Source organism: Schistocerca americana, chromosome 1, assembly GCF_021461395.2.
Source record: "Schistocerca americana isolate TAMUIC-IGC-003095 chromosome 1, iqSchAmer2.1, whole genome shotgun sequence".
Classification (NCBI taxonomy): Eukaryota; Metazoa; Arthropoda; class Insecta; order Orthoptera; family Acrididae; genus Schistocerca; species Schistocerca americana.
The window spans coordinates 132,106,716-132,126,964 of NC_060119.1; the positions used below are offsets into that span (position 1 = coordinate 132,106,716).

General features: G+C 42.6%; 1 protein-coding gene across 1 annotated transcript; it reads left to right on the forward strand.

The window, feature by feature from the left end:
• Window positions 1-1,304: 1,304 nt before the first annotated feature.
• Window positions 1,305-7,965, forward strand: LOC124606590 (cuticle protein 67-like). Its single transcript, XM_047138611.1, has 2 exons — window positions 1,305-1,313; window positions 7,552-7,965. The coding sequence occupies exons 1-2, from the start codon at window positions 1,305-1,307 to the stop codon at window positions 7,963-7,965; spliced, it is 423 nt and encodes a 140-aa protein (XP_046994567.1).
• The last annotated feature ends 12,284 nt before the right edge of the window (window positions 7,966-20,249 follow it).

The window sequence follows — 20,249 nt, forward strand, 5'->3', positions numbered from 1 at the left end:
GAGGGAAAAATGACTGCCTGTATGCATCTGTACGAGCACTAATCTCTCTTATCTTATCTTTGTGGTCTTTCCGCGAAATAAAAGTTGGCGGCAGTAAAATTGTACTGCAGTCAGCCTCAAATGCTGGTTCTCTAAATTTCCTCAGTAGCGATTCACGAAAACAATGCCTCCTTTCCTCCAGAGACTCCCTCTCGAGTTCCTGAAGCATTTCCGTAACACTCGCGTGATGATCAAACCTACTAGTAACATATCTAGTAGCCCACCTATGAATTGCTTCTATGTCCCCCCTCAATCCGACCTGATAGGGATCCCAAACGCTCGAGCAGTACTCAAGAATAGGTCGTATTAGTGTTTTATAAGCGGTCCCGTACACCATAGCACCATCAGCAAACAACCGCACATTGCCATCCACCCTATCCATAAGATCATTTATGTAGATAGAAAACAACAGCGGACCTACCACACTTCCCTGGGACACTCCAGATGATACCCTCACCTCCGATGAACACTCACCATTGAGGACAACGTACCCTTTCACGTGGTATTCGAGGGTAAATCGAAATATACTGAATGAGAGAACCAGTTCCTGAAGTTTCGTCTGGCATGGAGGCAGCTTCGAACATGCTTTCCAAAGTTACGACCAGTATATTGGGATGCAACGCAATCGTGTTAAACATTTATCAGTATTGTTTCAGTCTCCAGTTCCAGACAGGAACTGATATAAACTTTATTTGGAAACTCGAGATTTGCACAAAACTTGCACTTTTTTCAATAAAAATCAATTTCGATCAAACAACAGATCGTTCTCAGGTATAAAACGGCTTCAGTTAGAAGACACGTGTCAAATCATGACGACTTGCGTCTAGATGAACGTTGCAAACCAATTGCGTTAAAACCATACAATGGAGGAAGACAGGCGACTCTTTTTTGCTGTCAGAAATAACCTAAAGTGTAGTTCTACAGCATCTGTTGATCAGATATACCCGCGTGTTACACATTTCGAGATATGCAGGACCACACATAGTCACTCGGCCGTGGAAGGCTTGCGTAAATCGGCGTCTGCTGCACTATCCAAGTATTGCCAAACGGCCCTCCGCCTACCCCTCCAGTCGATGCTGGAGCCCACTGGAGCTCCCTCCCCATAGGTGGTACTTATAACCTGAGGGTCACGTGACCACTGCGAAGGAGGACTTGGGGAGCGGTTACCGGTCCAGCCCACGGCGGCAAGGTACTATAAATAGGGGTTCCGGCCACCACCGAGGTACAGTTTTCTGCGCAGCACACCAGAAAAACACCAACCAACCATGTACAAGGTGAGTGCTCCTCCATACTCGTCGAAAATAGTTAGCTAGCGCTGTAAACCACTAATCTAAATGCTATCTTTATGGCAACGAAATAGTTTAAGATAAATGCGACGTCAAGTAGACTAAAATGTAATGTAAATCCTAAGGAATGTCATCAGAAACAAAAGAAGGGGAATATTCAGCTCAGTTTATGTGTCTCTTAACTTCGGAGGTGTTGAAGAGCAACTTTTGTACGGTTGCTTTTGAAGTTCGTATGCAAACATGCTTCCAACGATGGTGCATTTCGCAAGATTGCATTTTAGCGCTTAAAATGCAGTCTAGAACTATTTTCGTGTCAGTTGCGTTTGTAGTATCGACTAATCTCATATCAAATTGTGCTCATGAACAAGGATGCAGATTGCCGTATGAGTTTCTCTGTGTACACCTCTCTCTGCAAGTGAAGCTACATAAAAGTAAAATTCACAGCAAGCAACAAAAAATTTACAATGAACGTATTCGCAGTTATATGGACTGCCATCAGCTGTATAATGGAATAGCAACCATGAAAATATCGCGAGCAGTAGCCTTACAATGTGGCTCTCGGAGCACGGTTCACGGCCAGGTCCACATTTCCATGTACTGTCAACGACGTGTCTAAAACCTGTACCTGTACATCCATTATGTATATTGCCATACAAGGGAGACATATTACCTGTAAATCGCTTACCCGGTGTCGGCCGATAAATCGATTTTGCAGTGCCTGTGTTATTCCGAATTACGATGTAAAGTTCCTTTGGACTGCATGCATGGTGGATAGCTTAAGGTGACATGATTTGAAACTAAAACATCAAAGGTGTGTCGTACTATTTCGTAATTTATACGTACTTTTTGCAACAGTCAAAATGTGTTTCTCTTTCGAATAAGCTCTGCACAGTCAAGTTGCATAATGGACGAGGTGTAAAAACAGTGTTCTGAGGTATCTATGTACATTGTCCCATTTCCTTGTCTCCGAATTCAGATTTCATGTAGTTTCGCTGAATTACTCCAGGCTAATGGTAACATGATTCGCGTCCCGATTCTGTCCATACCCTCGTCAAATCCTAGTTAATACTCTGTTTCATATTAGCACGGCTTCGATGGAATGTTAAACTTAAACCTATCTTCTCCTTTATAAGTGATGCTGTAGTTTGGATACGGCGTTAAGTTGCTGGTCATTCAATAAGAGACCCGATACGCGAGTTAACATTTCGAATGAGAACGGAGAAAATACGACTATGTATGATGTTGCCTCGATGGCTGATGTACTAGCTTCAAAGCATACGGATTCTCTGTACGCGAGTCAGGGTAGCAAAAAGAGTGTCATGATCTCTATAATAGGTTCGTAAATTTCAAAGGCAGTTTAAAAAGGGGTTCTTTGATGCTGATTGCTAGGGGCCTTAAAGCACGCTTTACTTCTGTTGAGCGCTGGGGCCCTGTATTGCTCGCACATGGCCAATTGTCGAGTAAGAATCAAATCCAGCAAGTATCAGCAAGTGGAACGGTAACTCAGAAACATGATTTTCTGCAGTGAAAATCTGTGCATTTTGAGAGAATGACCTGCACAAAAAGTAGATTAGCTTCCGCAAGATCTTCAGGTAACGACCCTGTGGCTTGCATCGCTTTATTTCGAATGACGCAGCTGTATATTTCTCTGACAGAACTCTTATATCTAGGGGGCAGGTGATAACGTATTATTGACGAAGTTTCCGATTGAACTCAATGACGCTTTCATTTATGTCCTAGGCACTATGTAAGTACAGTTTCAAGCGGTGAAACTACAAATGAAGTGAATTAGAAGAAAGAATTTGCCTGCTAAGAAAGACTGCAGCTTTGGCACCGTGTCGCAATACCAGCTGCATCTGATATTCTAAGTGCAGTCATTGTAATTATTTAGAGACTTCATTACCAAACTAAAGTGCGCGGTACTGACATCAAAACAGGCAGTTCTGTTATTCAGAGCGAACACCCGTCGCTGCTACTGATATACGTCGGCCGGCTTTACTGCGTGCGAGCAGCGCTACATTTGCAGCAGGCAGTGGGCAATGAAGGAGGAGCTCGTTTGCCTACCTGCCGGGCCAATTTGCATTCGCGGGCAGGTTGCGACTTCTCGAACCCGCCCCACGTAACGCATTGGCCAGTGGGCCTTGGCCAAGAAAGCTCCCGTCTGACCCAGTGCTGCCTGGACAGTTGAGTAACGACCCGCAACGGGTCTATTTCATACGCCCACGCCGGGTGCCACTCCTAATGGCCGAAAATGCAGATTAGCCCTACAACACATTTCTAAAATTAAAACACGATCTGTGCAAATTTCAGCCTCTCCAAACCAGCCACATTCGTGTTCTTATAGATGATTTTTTTAGATCTGAAGAAGGCATATAATACATTCTAGCTGTTACATATATTTGAACGTAAGCTTTATTTTCTATCAGTACCAAATTGTAATTTACTGTAACGTGCTATCGCGAGCCAATTGTCGCATTTCCATTCAAGAGGAGGATGGCTCAAATCCTCATTCAGATTTAGGTTTGACACGGATTCCCCAAACCGTATAAGGAAATGCTGGGATGGTTCCCTTGGAAACATATCGAGCTAGTTTCCTTAACTGCCCTTCCAAAACCTCACGTCGTCCACTTTAATCTTGCTACTTTTCTTCCTTTGCTTGTAATGTCATAATTATGAGTCGGTTGTTCTGACTACCTTTTATAGTTCTTACGATCGAAGCAGTTAATTTATTCACGAACAAATTATTATAGAAAACCCGTAAAGACTCAGCGAGGTCCTCTTCAATCTACCAAAGTTTGAATGGAGTCACATTTTAAAGCTTCGCACGGAATGGTTCAAAATTATCATTGACGTGTCTCCGTGGTTCAACAATAAAGTTAGGAAACTACTGCGAAAGCAAACAGAGCTTCACTGCAAGTTTAAACGCAGCCAAATCCTCTCAGACAAACAGAACCAAACGATGTCAAAGTTAGCGCAAGGACCGCTATGCGTGAAGCGTTCAGTGAATTCGAAGGTACAATTCTATGTACCGACTTGACAGAAAATCCTAGGAAGTTCTGGTCTTACGTTAAATCAGTAAGTGGCTCGAAACAGCATATCCAAACACTCCGGGATGATGATGGCATTGAAACATGGGATGACACGCGTAAAGCTGAAATACTAAACACCTTTTTCCAAAACTGTTTCACAGAGGAAGACCGCACTGCAGTTCCTTCTCTAAATCCTCGCACAAACGAAAAAATAGCTGACATCGAAATAAATGTCCAAGGAACAGAAAAGCAACTGGAATCACTCAACAGAGGAAAGTCCACTGGACCTGACGGCATACCAATTCGATTCTACACAGAGTACGCGAAAGAACTTACCTCCCTTCTAACAGCCGTGTACCGCAAGTCTCTAGAGGAACAGAAGGTTCCAAATGATTGGAAAAGAGCACAGGTAGTCCCAGTCTTCAAGAAGGGTCGTCGAGCAGATGCGCAAAACTATAAACCTATATCTCTGACGTCGATCTGTTGTAGAATTTTAGAACATGTTTTTTGCTCGCGTCTCATGTCGTTTCTGGAAACCCAGAATCTACTCTGTAGCAATCAACATGGATTCCGGAAACAGCGATCGTGTGGGACCCAACTCGCTTTATTTGTTCATTAGACCCAGAAAATATTAGATACAAGCTCCCAGGTAGATGCTATTTTCCTTGACGTCCGGAAGGCGTTCGATACGGTTCCGCACTATCGCCTGATAAACAAAGTAAGAGCCTACGGAATATCAGACCAGCTGTGTGGCTGGATTGAAGAGTTTTTAGAAAACAGAACACAGCATGTTCTTATCAATGGAGAGATGTCTACAGACGTTAAAGTAACCTCTGGCGTGCCACAGGGGAGTGTTATGGAACTATTGCTTTTCACAATATATATAAATGACCTAGTAGACAGTGTCGGAAGTTCCACGCGGCTTTTCGCGGATGATGCTGTAGTATACAGAGAAGTTGCAGCATTAGAAAATTGTAGCGAAATGCAGGAAGATCTGGAGCGGATAGGCACTTGGTGCAGGGAGTGGCAACTGACCCTTAACATAGACAAATGTCATATATTGTGAATACGTATTGTATGATTATATGATAGCGGAACAAACAGAGGTAGCAGTTACTTCTGTAAAATATCTGGGAGTATGCGTGCGGAACGATTTCAAGTGGAATGATCATATGAAATTAATTGTTGGTAAGGCGGGTGCCAGCTTGAGATTCATTGGGAGAGTCCTTAGAAAATGTAGTCCATCAACAAAGGAGGTGGCTTACAAAACACTCGTTTGACCTATACTTGAGTATTGCTCATCAGTGTGGGATCCGTGCCAGATCGGGTTGATGGAGGAGATAGAGGAGATCCAAAGAAGAGCGGCGCGTTTCGTCAGAGGGTTATTTGGTAAGCGTGATAGTGTTACGGAGATATTTAGCAAACTCAAGTGGCAGACTTTGCAAAGACGGGCGCTCTGCATCGCGGTGTTGCTTGCTGTCCAGGTTTCGAGAGGGTGCGCTTCTGGATGAGGTATCGAATATATTGCCTCCCCCTACTTATACCTCCCGAGGAGATCGCGAATGTAAAATTAGAGTGATTCGAGCGCACGCGGAGGCTTTCAGGCAGTCGTTCTTCCCGCGAACCATACGCGACTGGAACAGAAAAGGGAGGTAATGACAGTGGCACGTAAAGTGCCCTTCGCCACACACCGTTGGGTGGCTTGCGGAGTGTAAATGTAGATGTAAATGTAGATCATTAATTTACCTTCCGTGTAAAGACACCACGAAAAAGGCAATCCTGGCAATAGGCGCTTTTGGTAGAGAAGTTTAAAATTAGTGTTCTGAGGGCTTCGCTTTAAGCAGCACTAGAGACAAGAGTACTAGCAATTTATTCAAGGTTTGGTTCGTTAAGAGACATACCACGTTGCTAATCTTCCAGTTGCCCGGCATGGCAACCCGCTTCTTTTGGCAGGTTTTAATTGCTACGATGTCTTTTCTACTGAGAAAATCTCACTCCTAAAGCACTGGAGCCTTTAAATTCGCCCTCTCTTGTCTGAAAATCGCAAACGAATTGCACAGAGAAACTTTAACACCCGCATGGTAATCATTATCCATTTCAGAGTATGTGGCTCACGAACATGTCTGCGTAACTGCCTTCAAAAAAATAGCTCTGAACACTATGGGACTTAACAGCTATGGTCATCAGTCCCCTAGAACTTAGAACTACTTAAACCTAACTAACCTAAGGACAGCACACAACACCCAGCCATCACGAGGCAGAGAAAATCCCTGACCCCGCGGGGAATCGAACCCGGGGACCCTGGCGTGGGAAGCGAGAACGCTACCGCACGACCACGAGATGCGGGCATAACTGCCTTCCTAATGATCTCAATAATAAATCTTTCACAATACGACTCAGATAGTATCAGCTACTCAAAGCTATTAAATCAGGCTCTGTCACGATACAGATAATGTTAAAACTGGGGCAACCAGAGCTGAAGTGGTCGTACGTAATTGACTGATTCATACACTACAACAGTGCTTAAATACAGGTGCTAAGCTATTAAAATATAAACATGAATTAAAATTGAATATGAATTTATGTCTGTAATCAACTTGTAGTTATTCGTAATTGACTGACGATCCATACAGTACAACACTGCTTAAATACAGGTGTTAAACTACTAAAATACAAACTTGAATTATAATATAAAAATGAAGTTAACTCATGTCATCAGTCAAATGTTCAAATTCAAATGTGTGTGAAACCTTACGAGAGTTAACTGCTAAGGTCAGCAGTCCCTAAGCTTACACACTACTTAACCTAAATTATCCTAAGGACAAACACACACCCATGCCCTAGGGAGGACTCGAACCTCCGCCGGGATCAGCCGCACAGTGCATGACTGCAGCGCCTTAGAGCGCTCGGTCAATACCGCGCGGTCTTCTATGTTGAGGACACTTGCAACACTTTCGTGACCGCTGAGAAAATGATTGAAAGTGTGAGACGACGCGAAAAACGCTTTGCAACATCCATTATGTGATGTCGTACTTCCTTCTTTTGACGTCACCCTGTTCCTCTTTATATAATTGAGCATTCCTTGACACCTACACATATTCCACTTTTTGTAGTACATTTACATTGGCAGTATACCTATCCCTGCGTGTCTCACCAGCTTGTCCCACAAATGGTTAGCTTGCGCCTATGCCCCACAGCTCGCCGTCTTCGCCGCCGTGCTGGCCGTGGCCCGTGCTGGCTTCCTGGCCGCCCCCGCCATCTCGTACGCCGCCCCCGCGGCCGTCGCCCCCGCGGCCATCACCTCCCAGAGCTCCAACATCCTGAGGAGCTTCGGCAACCTGGGACAGGTGTCCACCTACACCAAGACCGTCGACACGCCCTACTCCAGCGTCACCAAGTCCGACGTCCGCGTCAGCAACGACGCCGTCGCCCACGTGGCCGCCCCCGCCGTGGCCTACGCCGCCCCGGCCTACGCGCGCGCCTACGCCGCCCCCGCTGCCTACGCCGCCCCCGCCGTTGCCACCCACGGTCTGCTGGGAGTGGCCTACTCCGCCGCCCCCGCCGTCGCTCACCTGACCTACAGCACCCCGGCTCTGTCCTACGCCTGGTAGACGGATTGAATCCTCATAATTATCAGGCATTATCTATTTATTCTGCGCTGCATGTAAATAAACTTCTCGACATATAACATGCATTCTTTATTGGTATTTCACCATTAGTACGTTTCCCTTACCTTATAAGTCCAATGCTTATGTGAAGATAAGTCATACATTTCTCTGCAAAAACTATCAAAATCGTGTGTCTATCAAATACGGACCAGGACATAGGGTCTACCCACTAAAGGGGGATATTGAGGGGAAATCTTGCAGTAGTCGGCCGACATTAGAATAGATCCAACGTTGGGAGTGCTTTTCTGAGCTAAAGAACTTGTCACAGGAAAACAGATGTGACTGCTACTTCAGTTCAGTTTGAAAACTGAACACAAAAATGTACATACATATACATTTCTGTTGGCCTATTCTGTAGTCTGAGATGCAAGCTTGGAGACAGGGAAATAAAAGTGTACCAAAACTGGACCATTTGTCTGCTACCCTGATCATACTGATTGTGATGTTTTGACCATTTCAGAAATTACTGTCGATAAATGCTGTACGGATTCTCATGCAAACAGATAAAATACTACAACACATACTCAGCAGTTACATAATTAAGAAACAGTTCGCACACGGCACTCACGATCTACCTTAGGTATAACGGAGATGAGAATCTTTACGTCAAAGTGGCTAAATGCCAACTCCAAGGCGAAATAAGAACGAACCAGAATAAGACGGGAGATTTAGGAGAGAGAGATAGGAAAAATAATAAGAAATGACTGATCGAAACGTTCCAACCTGAATGTAAAGCCGTTAATGGAAATGATGTATAGCCTACTAGTATACCAGGACTGCGGGACAATGTTTAGACATCTTCTCCTTACGAGGAAAGGTATCTAAATTTTTTAAAAAGTAACACGTTAATGGAGCCGTAAAAATGTAACGCAATAGGATAAACAGCAACGATATACACAAAAAAATATAAACGGACGCGTGGGAACTTTGGCATCTCGGACATGAATCCTGAAAGATGATTCTAACTGATTTATACAATAATTGTAATTTCATCATTCAGTTTTGAAATTAATTGTCAAGATTACATAGGTAAGTACGGACATATAAATTTCTAGGTTGATAACAAAAACTGTATAATCTTCACACAAATCTGTGTTCAAGGATCGGAAAGAAGGCAATATTTACTTTAAGGAAGAGACGAAAAAAATCATTTTTCTTTACACATTGCCTGATAACTGATAAAATATTACGGCGATATAAAGTTTTCAACTATTTCTTTGTCCATATTTCTTCCTAGGTTCTAACGGTTATGTCATTTTGCTATTGCATCTACTGTACGTGGTTAACTGGTGATCTGGTTGGTTCGACTGTTCTTTCGTCCACTACCCCACTGATTGAGAGTTCATTATACTTTTTCGTATTCTATTTTCATTCTTCTTGTAACATAGTTTATCCATTTGTTCCTGTCTCTTCAGAAATACTTTATTCCCAGTTTTCGTCTACAGTCGTATTTATTATTCTGTCTGAAAGTCTGTAGCAAACTGAATATTCTTAACAGAGTCGTGTCAACTGCTTGTATTCTGCGTTATGTTCAGTTGTCCTCGACGTACTGCTGCGTTAAGTGATTGGTACTGCGACTATTAGGGTTTCTTTTTCATTCAATGTTCTGTGTATGAAACCTTCAACACAAATGAATAATTTTTTTCTTCAGCGTATCTCTTTCACTTAGAAGGAAGTAGTATTTCACAAGAAGTTTTTTCGACACAGCAGGCCAAAATTAAATTCCACCGCGAATTTCGAAGACCTCGCACACAAGGATAACTAGTAGGGGAAAGCAAGGAGAGATGACGGACATTTCTAAAACACTCTCTAAATTATGTAAAATGCATATGTAAAAGTATAAATGTTTGCCAAATGTTTAGCGTGCATTTCTCGTTTTTGAAGGAAAGATCACTTCTGTAAACACGAGTTCAATGAAACTGCAATTTCAAGCAGTACATAAAGAGATTATATTTTGTTAATGCTCCTGCTTGGGTAGCTAAAATGACGCACCTTGGTTAGTATCACAATTTCAAGCCAGTGGAAACAATGAAGGTATCAGGAATAGGACTTGACTATTATAAACGCATACGGTAACTGATGCAAATGAATTACTGAATAAAATTGTTCGTATAGAGGTAATTAAGCAAAGAAGTTACGAGATAGGAAATATCAATCTCATTTTGTATAAATGTAATTTTCGCTAGTTTTTCTTTCCATTTCCTCCGTGAAGGGCACTTATGTTGAAAATTTAACGATCTTCATGCAAGAAACGTTTGTACTCTACGCACTTTATATCGAGTTTCAGTCTAAAGTTCTAGACATTCTACACATTCTTCTTCATTCAATTCGCCTGAGTCATTACATCCCTGGCCGCAATTCTCAAATCTTTTTCGCTTCAAGAAGCTCGATTTGCTATCCGATTGTAGGTATTTGGCATGGAGTGTTAAACCTGCAAACACAACACGGGTGATTTAGACGAACTACACTACACTATAAGTGCGAAATTGCCGCACAATAAACTGATACCGGTTTTAGTTTTGCGTCTGCTCTACTACTGCATTGAGGCATCAAACGTCCTAAGGCAGTGGTGGAAAAGACGCACATTGCCTTTCCGGTAAACAAAAGTCTGACTCGCATTGAATAATCCACAAGCCATTATCATTAACCTATCTATCGCTCGCATCATTCGGTGTTTCGTTAGTTCCTTTGCATGCCCATTATACACGGAAGAGCCAAACAAACTGGTACACCTGCCTAATATCTGTAGGGCCCTCGCGAGCACGCAGAATTGCCGCAATGCGACGTCGCATGGACTCGAATAATGCCTGAAGTGGTGCTGGAGGGAACTGACACCATGAATCCTGCAGGAATGTCCATAAATCCGTAAGGGTACGAGAGAATGTCAATCTCTTCTGAACAACACAATGTACATGTGTGGGGATTTTGGTAACCGGTGGAAGTGTTTAAACCCAGAAGAGTGTTCCTGGAGTCACTCTGTAGCAATTCTGTATGTGTGGGGTGTCGAATTGCCCTGTTGGAATAGTCCAAGTCCGTCCGAATGCACAATGGACATTATTGGATGCAGGTGATGAGATAGGTTGCTTAGGTATGTTTCACCTGTCAGAGTCGTATCTAGACGTGTCAGAGCTTCCACATCACTCCAACTGCACACGACCTACACCATTACAGACCCTCCACCAGCTTGAACAGTGCCCTTCTGACATGCAAGGTCCATGGATTCATAAGGTTGTCTCCATAACCATACCGGTCAATCCACTCGATACAACTTGAAACAGTCCAATATCGGTGTTGACGGGCCCAGGCAAAGTATTAAGCTTTATGGCTTGCAGTGATCAAGGCTCCGAAAGCGCGTATCGATGATGTTTCGTTGAATGATTCGCACGCTGACACTTGCTGATGGCCCAGCTTCGAAATCTGCAGGGATTTGCAGAAGGGTTGCACTTCTCTCACGTCGAAGGATTCTCTTCAATCGTCGTTGGTGCGTCCGCAGCTCGTGGTCTGGTGGCAAGCGTTGCTGCCTCTGGACCACGGGATTCTGGGGTCGATTCCCAGCCGGGTTGGGGTTTTCTCTGCCCGGGGACTGGATGTTTGTGTTGTCCTCATCATTTCATCATCATCATTCGTGAGAGAGGCTCGATTGGATTGCGTGAAAAATTTGACTATATAAAAATTGGGGCTTCGTGAGGGCGCTGATGACCGAGCAGTTGAGCGTCCCAAAAACCGAACATCATCACCATCGTCGTTGGTGCCGCTCTTGCAGGATCTCGGCCGTAGCGATGTCGGATATTTGATGTTTTACAATAGTCCTGATGATCACAGTACACTCGTGAAATGGTCGTACGGGAATATCTCCACTTCACCGCTACCTCGGAGATGCTGTGTCCCATCGCTCGTGCGCCGATTATAACACGACGTCCAAACTCACTTAAATCTTGATAACCTGCCAATGTAGCAGCCGTAACCGATCAACAAATGCATCATACACTTGTTGTCCTATATGAAGGCGTTGCTCACCGCAGTCCCATATTCTGCCTATTTATATATCTCTGTATTTGAATAAGCATGGCTGTACCAGTTTCTTTGGCGCTTCAGTTTATAACAGTATTGCACTATGTTCGTGAACTTGCAGACAACAGTTAACTTGGTCAGTCGGTGAGAAAATTTCGTCCTAAATTTTGAGAATATGCTCGGAATTTCTACAGAATTCGCAGCAAGCCTGCCCTCTACAACTACTAAGTCGCTACTAACGGACTGTTGCTGCCACATACCAAAGAGTATGAAAACGAAATGTACGTCTTTTCTCCTACCCGTGTGTACTGTACTAGCTTTAACCTGTGCTGCGAGACGGTCATTAGTTGAAGCACATGCCTCTTGTAATCGTATTGTTAGACAAAAGGCGCCCTTGAAGCCTTCCTTGTCTATTCGTTGTCAGACTACAGACCAGTACTTTGTGACAGATAATGCTGGAGTTGGGTGACAGGCCAGTTCCCGACCAGCCAACTGCTGAACGTGTTTATTTGGCTGCATCGCTGAAAAATGACTAACTCTTGGAAACCCAGAGTTTTTCTTTCTTTTCCATCTCCATGGTGAGTATGCTGAGGTCATTCCCTTATGTAAGATAACTGTCGTGTTCACATCACTGCAAACACTTACTCCTGGTTCAACAGATTAGATTATATGTGCTTTTCGTTCCAATTGATCCATAGTGTGAAGATCCTCCAGGATGTAGAACATGTCAGAAAAATAAGAATACACAATAAATATTTACAAGAAAAACAGATATGTTAATGTACCTTCCACAGTGCCCAAATCGAATGTTCGTCATGGATGTGGAATGTGTGAAAAACATTTATTATAGTTTCATGTATGAGGTAATAAACACTGAATAGAAGAATCATTTTACGACATTTACTTACAATGATCGCATTACTGCACTGAAATTGTACGGAAGTCATATTGTACAAAGATTCGCATTATTTCATATTATTAGCAAACACGCACACACAAACACACACCAGTTGCTCCTGTTAAGAAATTAATCAATGGAGTAAAAGGAGTTGACCACTAATAAGTCCTTTAGGCTCCTATTAAAGCGAACTTTGTTGGTAGTTAAACTTTTTATAGCTGGTGGAAAATTATTGAAAATGTGCGTCCCCGAATAATGGACGCCTTTTCGGACAAAAGAAAGTGACTTTAAATCATTGTGAAGATTATTCTTATTTCTAGTACTGTTTCCAGGGACTGAGCTGCTGGTGTGAAAAGGAGATATATTTTAACGATACATTTCATTAAGGAATAAATATATTGGAAAGAGTAGTTAATATCCCTAGTTCCCTAACCAGATCTCTACGGGATGTTCTTGAGTTCACACCATAAATAATTCTTATTGAAAGTTTTTGTACCCAGAAAAATTGAACTTACCTTGATGAGTTACAGCAAAAAATAGTCCCATATAAGCTTACGGAATGAAAGTCCGCATAGCATATGAGCTTTTTCATCTCCATATCCACTATGTCTGACAACATTTGCATTGCAAATAAAGATTTGTTTTGGCGCTTCAGAAGATATGTGGTGTGTTCCTCCCAGTTAAATTTATTATCAAGCTGTGATCTCAAGAAATTGTTATTGTCCACTTGTTCTATCTGTTGGTCTTCCTATTTTAGGCATGTACTGGTGGGAAACCTCTTATAAGTTCTGAATTGCATATAGTGTGTTTTTTCAAAGCTCAGTGACAAATAATGGGTTAGGAAACATTTATTAATGTCCATGGAAATTTCATAAACCTATCTTTCTAAGACTACACTTGATTTGCTATTTATTGGAATATTTGTATCATCTGTAAGCAAAACGAACTTGGCTTGTGGGAATGTTACGGATGAAAGATCATTGATATACAGAAGAAAAAGCAAGAGCCCTAAGATGGTACCTTGTGGGACATCACACGTAATTAGTTTCCAGCTGGATGCTGCCCGAAACTTTAATTTACGTCTTTTTTCCTAATAACACCCTTTGTTCCCTGTCAGAGATATGGGAATGGAACCATTTTGCAGCATTTGCTGTTACACCATAATATTGTAATTTACTTGAAAGGTTATCATTATTTACAGAGTCAAATGCCTTTGGAAAATCAGAAATATAATTGTCTAATCAGAAAAGTACATTTTCACCGTATGTGTTGTAACCTCCCCACAAAAATTGCAAATGATAATGGAAATGGAGCCAAGTGTAACCTCCTCGCAGAAATTAATAAATGAAAATTGACCATGAACCACACAATAATATTATTTAAATAATGAACCATGAACGAAATGTAACCTCCCAACATAAATAATAATATCTGGTAAATTTTATAAGGACAGCAGCGCTGACCTTCGGCCCTGTATTTTGAATAAAACAAGCAATAATTCTTACCTCAATATAAACTGCAATTATATCTGCTCTTGATTAGTCATTTTTCGACACAGCTTCGTGCAATGCTGGCGTATATTTTTTTTGATTCTTGGAAGCAATGATAATGCATTGGAAAAATTCTTTAAATTGAAATGAATGCTTTTCTTTAAAAGAGTTACTTTATATTATAAAAATTATTATTGGGGCATTTTTTTGAACAAATTAAATTACAATTAACGTACATTATTAATTATGCGCAAGGCTGCTTCTTTACCTTCTACAACAATACTCATCGTCCAGAGTCTTGACTAGAGTCGCGAGCAGAGCACACCGCCGACGCATGCCGACTCCCGCAGACTACTACTGTCCACTCGCTACTAAAGCCGACTGACTACTACTGTATCCGACTGACTACTACTGTCGACTCGCGCAGACTGGCGCAGACTCGCGACAAGCAACAACTAACAATAAACTACTCTCTGGTCAGAGATTCTGTCATGCCTCGCCCATCGCCGGCAAAGCATACGTCTTACAGTGTATATAGCCTTCTCAATATTAAAACCCTTTAGACAACAGACCTGAGACTTGACTGTTTGTCAGATGGTTAAAGTTGTCGAAAATGCTGGCAGAACTGAAATTGGACGGAAATTTGACGGTGTTTCTTTATCTCCTTTCTTACAAAAAGACTTAAATTCGGCATATTTAAACCATTCAGAAAATGTTCCACTGATAAACGGAAGATTGCCTACAGCATAAAAATAAATTCTAAAAAAGAGAAATTTGTTAACATCTAATATAACTTCACGTGTTTAGAAATCTTTTCTGAAGATATTTGTCTAAATCTTAGCCTTGTACAGAAATGGAACGTTAGCGGTATGTAGTTCAGAGAAGATTTGGAAATGTGGTACTACAGCAGAATGGTGAAGATTAGATGGGTAGACCGACTAACTAATGAGGAGGTGCTGAATCGAACTGATGAACGAAATTCACGGAATAACTTGACTAAGAGTAGGTATCCTGAGGCGTGAAGAAGGATAAATGCAGCAACCAGGTTCAAATGTGCACAGATCAGCCGGAACATTATGACCACCTATCTAACAGCCTGTATGTCCGCCTTTGGCACGGATAACAGCGGCGACGCGTCGTGGTATGAAAGCAACGAGGTTTCGTAGATGCTGGAGGGAGTCCCCACAACGCCTGCACACACGTCATCTAACCCTCTAAATTCCGGGGAGGGAGGCCATGAGCTCTGAGGCCACGTTCAATAACATCGCAAATGTCTTCTCTCGTACACAGATCTGGAGAGTTGTGGGGCTGGTACGTCAACTGGAACTCGCCACTGTGTCCCTCGAACCACTCCATCACACTCCTGGCGTTGTGATATGGCGCATCATCTTGCTGAAAAATGCCACTGCCGTCGAAATACATGATCGTTGTGAAGGGGTGTACGGGGTCGGCAAACAGTGTACGATACTCTTGGTCGTCATGCTGCCTTTGGAAGAGCTTCATTGGGGCCATGGATGCCTGTAAGTTGGCTGCTTCTGTATTGGCAGCGCTGTGTAGCGCTTTGCATTGGATCTCTGACTGAGCTTTCTTTGTAAGAGACTCTGTGGCTGGTCGGACTCGGACGTTAATCGCCAGTGCTGTTGGGCAGTTGGAAGTTAGTCGCCAGCAGTGATGGATGTTAGATGTGAGAAGTTAGCATTGATGGAGGGTAGAGGTCTGAAGTGTTAGCGTAGGCTAACGATCTATACATGTTCGACTTGGAGAGTGAATATTATTCATGATTATATATCTTTGTATTAGATGTCAATGGATATTTATATTCGTGTCTGAATATTTGGTTTGCAACAAAATCTTTCCCTTGCTAATCATATGCCTATTAGTAGTTAGTGGTTTTAGTAGTTAGAATCTTTTATTTAGCTGGCAGTATTAACGCCCACTGTATTGCAGTAGTTCGCGTAATGAGGATTTTTGTGATGTAAGTGCTTAATGAAATGTATAGGTTAGTGCTAAGAGCTCTTTTTAGTCAGGGCCATTCTTTTGAGTTAATTTGGTAGCAGTCAGATCGCGTTACATTTGTATATTGAGAGTAGTTAATGAATATGAGAAGTTTGAGTTCAGTTTGTCAGGGACAATTCAGTGGGTCAGTGTTGTAAGGGTAAAGACTAGCAAAGTGACACTTGCATTCAATTTCACTCAGCAGTTTAAGCAAATATTTTACTAAGAAGTTTCAGGCCTACATGAATGTTCTCCAGAGCATAATGGAGCCTCCGCCAGCTGGTCTCCGTCCCACAGCGTGGGTGTCAAGGAGCTGTTCTCCTGGAAGACGACGGGACCGCGCCTTCCCAACGGCATAATGAAGAAGGTATCTGGATTCATCAGATGATTCGAAGCTCTCCCACTTCCTTCGCCCCCATCCAGTAACGATGGTCAAGTGCCCATTTCAGTCACAGTTGCCGATGCCGTGGCGTTATCAGTGGCATATGCAGGAGTCATCGGCTACGGAGACCCATCAGTAGGAGTGTTCGGTGCACAGCGTGTTCAGACACACTTGTACTCCGACCAGCATTAAAGTCTGATATCAGATTCGCCACAGTCCGCCGAATGTTCTGTTCTGCCAGTCTGCCCAGCCCACGACGTTTTAATGAGGGGTAGCCGCCCAACTCGACGACGTCCGGGCGTGATTTTGCCTTTGTTTTGCCACGTGTTGAAGACACTCACCATCAGCACTCCTCGAACACCCCGCAAGTCGTGCAGTTTTCTAAATCCATATGCCGAGCCTTCGGCCTATCGCAATTCGCCCTCCGTCAAACTCAGATAGGTCGCACGCCTTTCCCATTCTGCAGACGGACAGCACGCTCGCTGGTAGTGCATACACGGAGCATGTGTCTAACTAGCAGTCATTCCTCGCCAGGTGATTCAGCGATCGGCCGGCGGATTTATATAGATAGTAGACTGGTGGTCGTAATGCTCTGATCCGTGTATGTAGGCTGCAGTATTCACAGATAGAGATGCTTCCTCGTCCGACAGACACCGACGTTCACTCATGTTTTTTTCAGTTCTCCAAAGATGTGGAAACTACACATCGGTTGCACCGAGGATGTTTCAACGTTCCCCAACCAAGTCACTGAAGCGTAGCCTTTGGCCCATTGGCACGTGTGGGGATTTGATTTGATTTATTGTTCATTTAGAGACCTGTTGCCTTACGTTTTATAACAGGTCGTTCAATTTACAGCTTCTCATGTAGATTATAAAATATATTCCATATTACAAACAGTTACTATTGTTTCCAGCAATTACAATGGAAATAATAATAATAAATTAAAAATACAGTAGAAATTGGAAGGAAAAAACACAAAAATACTCAAATTTTGAGAAGATATGATGATAGATAGTAGGTAAGACTTGGACAGTAATAGAGAGATATGTTACTCTGTCTGACCCAGCCTGGTCCGAAAGCCTCGCAACTACTTCGAGCCTTTAAGTCCCGGGTCGCAACAGTCTAATTTAAGGATTAATATTTATATTTCTTAACAATATGTACAAAAACACTATAACTATTTGAGCCGTGGCGGCTGGCGCTAAGGTGTTCTACTTGCATCGCTGATACCGATATTCGGCTGTCTTGCTATCTTTGACTGCTCCCCCCGGCGGGTTTTCCGGCTGAACGTGTGACGGGAGAGTCTCCGGTCGGCGTTGATCGAGCCAACTTGTCTTTTGAAAACAAGCCGGCGTCCCTAACGTGGTGCATGGGCCTACCGTGCTCGCCGCCCTTGTCTTTTGGCGCGCGCAGGATGTACGGTGCCGATCACTGGGCGCCTTGACTTGCAAAATTGTGGTGGCCTCGTCGTCTCACGCTGAACAGCTTCCCAGCTCGTAATTTTCAAGCTCCAAATTACTCTGTGTTTAACTAAGAAGACTATTGAATCTTATTGTGGCATGGGTAGCTGCCGGAGATGGTTCTGAACATGGTTCCATAGTGGCTAATGTAAGGAAGCTGATGTTCCTCATTTCGTTTCTCATCATCTATGGAGTGTGTGTTTTAAGTGGTTTTCAAGCAAGTTTTAACTTGTTTTAGGCCATATTGACCGCTTGCGACTGGTTGTCGTTGTACGCGTCCGGCAGCCGTAGAGTGAATGGTTTAATCATTTGTCACGGCAGGATTTGGTATGTTTATTTAATGTTCAAAGTGCCTTAAGGCAACTGCAAGTGATCTCTAAGTTTCCTGCTAGTTTACTGGGAGACGGGCAATGTTGGAGTATTCCTCCATAAGAATTTGGGGGCATGCTTAATATATATTCCTGTGTGGCTGTGGTTTGACCTTGGTTTCATTGCAATCTATTTGTGCTCCCATCACGCTGTTCTCTAAAGTTAAGTGAGGGCACTTTGTTAATATTAGCGTTTCTGTAAGTTATTTTACGGGATATTATTAGCCATTCTTATTCAACACTTATTTTAATCATTTGTGTATCTTTAATGAGTGTGCAACTTGTTATTATTCCTGTGTGTCAGTTTTGCGACCTTGGTTGGCCCACTTTGCATTTTTAGTATAAGCATGTTTCACTGTGGACCTTTATGTAGGCAGTTCAGTTTTATTAAGCTTTAAGATCTTTGTTTTTTTAATGAAGTTGTGGTATTATGCGGCTGTGTAATTTTGGGTTATAGGTGTATAGTGGTACTAGCTTTTTGAGATATGGTTAAACAAGAACGATTGTTTATGATTGATTATTCACCGTGCCTACTATCTATGTTTGAGATATGGTTAAACAAGAACGATTTTTTAATGATTGATTATTCACCGTGCCTATTATCTATGTTTTTGGTTGAGGATGCAAATTACGGTTTTCATCCGTGTTTATGTAATTCTGTTAAAGTGAAAATTTGTATATTGCGTCAGTAAGAGGGCAAATGTCTGAATTGAAGTTTATGTTAAAGTCTGTTTGTGTAAAATTAAAATTGTAAAACAATCACAAGCTTGCCCATCACCAGTGATCCGGAGCTTCCTATTTTCTTCGAATAATTGTGGTGAGATTGTGATTTGGATTTTCTAAAGAATTGAGTGGTACCATGGTTCACTATTATGTGCAATGTTGAAGGCGCCGTGGTGTGTGAATGTGAAGTTATTTATTTCTTGGGGTTATTAATTAACCTTCAGTTCCTATATTATGTGTCTTGAATCTTAACTGTTTGTTGCTTACATACTAAGTATTCAGTTACAATTGTTACACCCCAACAGCAGTATAATGATCGCGGGGTGGATATACGTGCTGTTTATACTTAAGGTAGAACAGGTTTACAGGAGTGATTGCATTACAGTGTTTATACTGATAAAGTTTAATTATTTTATATGTTGTGTAAGGTGGTCTGTGGTACCTGTTGGTGAAAGTGTTTGCTGTTTGAGTGAGCGTGTGTTTCGGTACTGCTGTGTGTGTTGGTGCATGAATTGGAACTGCTATCTTTGCGTGCTTCGTGTGTGTTGTAGTATTTTGTTACACGGCCGTGCCTGTCTGTATTCGTCCTGTAATGTCCTTGAGACATCATCAGCGGTTTTATTTACTATTTCCCACTCGTGTTCGTCTCTTACTGCCCGTATCAGGTCATTGTTGTACAGCGTTTGTGTCTGGTGTGCTGCTCTGTGTCCGTGACTCTGAAAAAGCATGTATTCTGGGGATCCACGTTCCCCACCGCACATGTATAAACAGCTCTCTGGCTACGGCCTACGCGATGTAAGTGCTCAGGGTAAGGGCCATGACCTTTTAGAAACGGCCAAATCTCAGACGTTGGCCGATCTCCGTGAAGAAACGATATACCCTACGGCCCTTAGCTTAAGT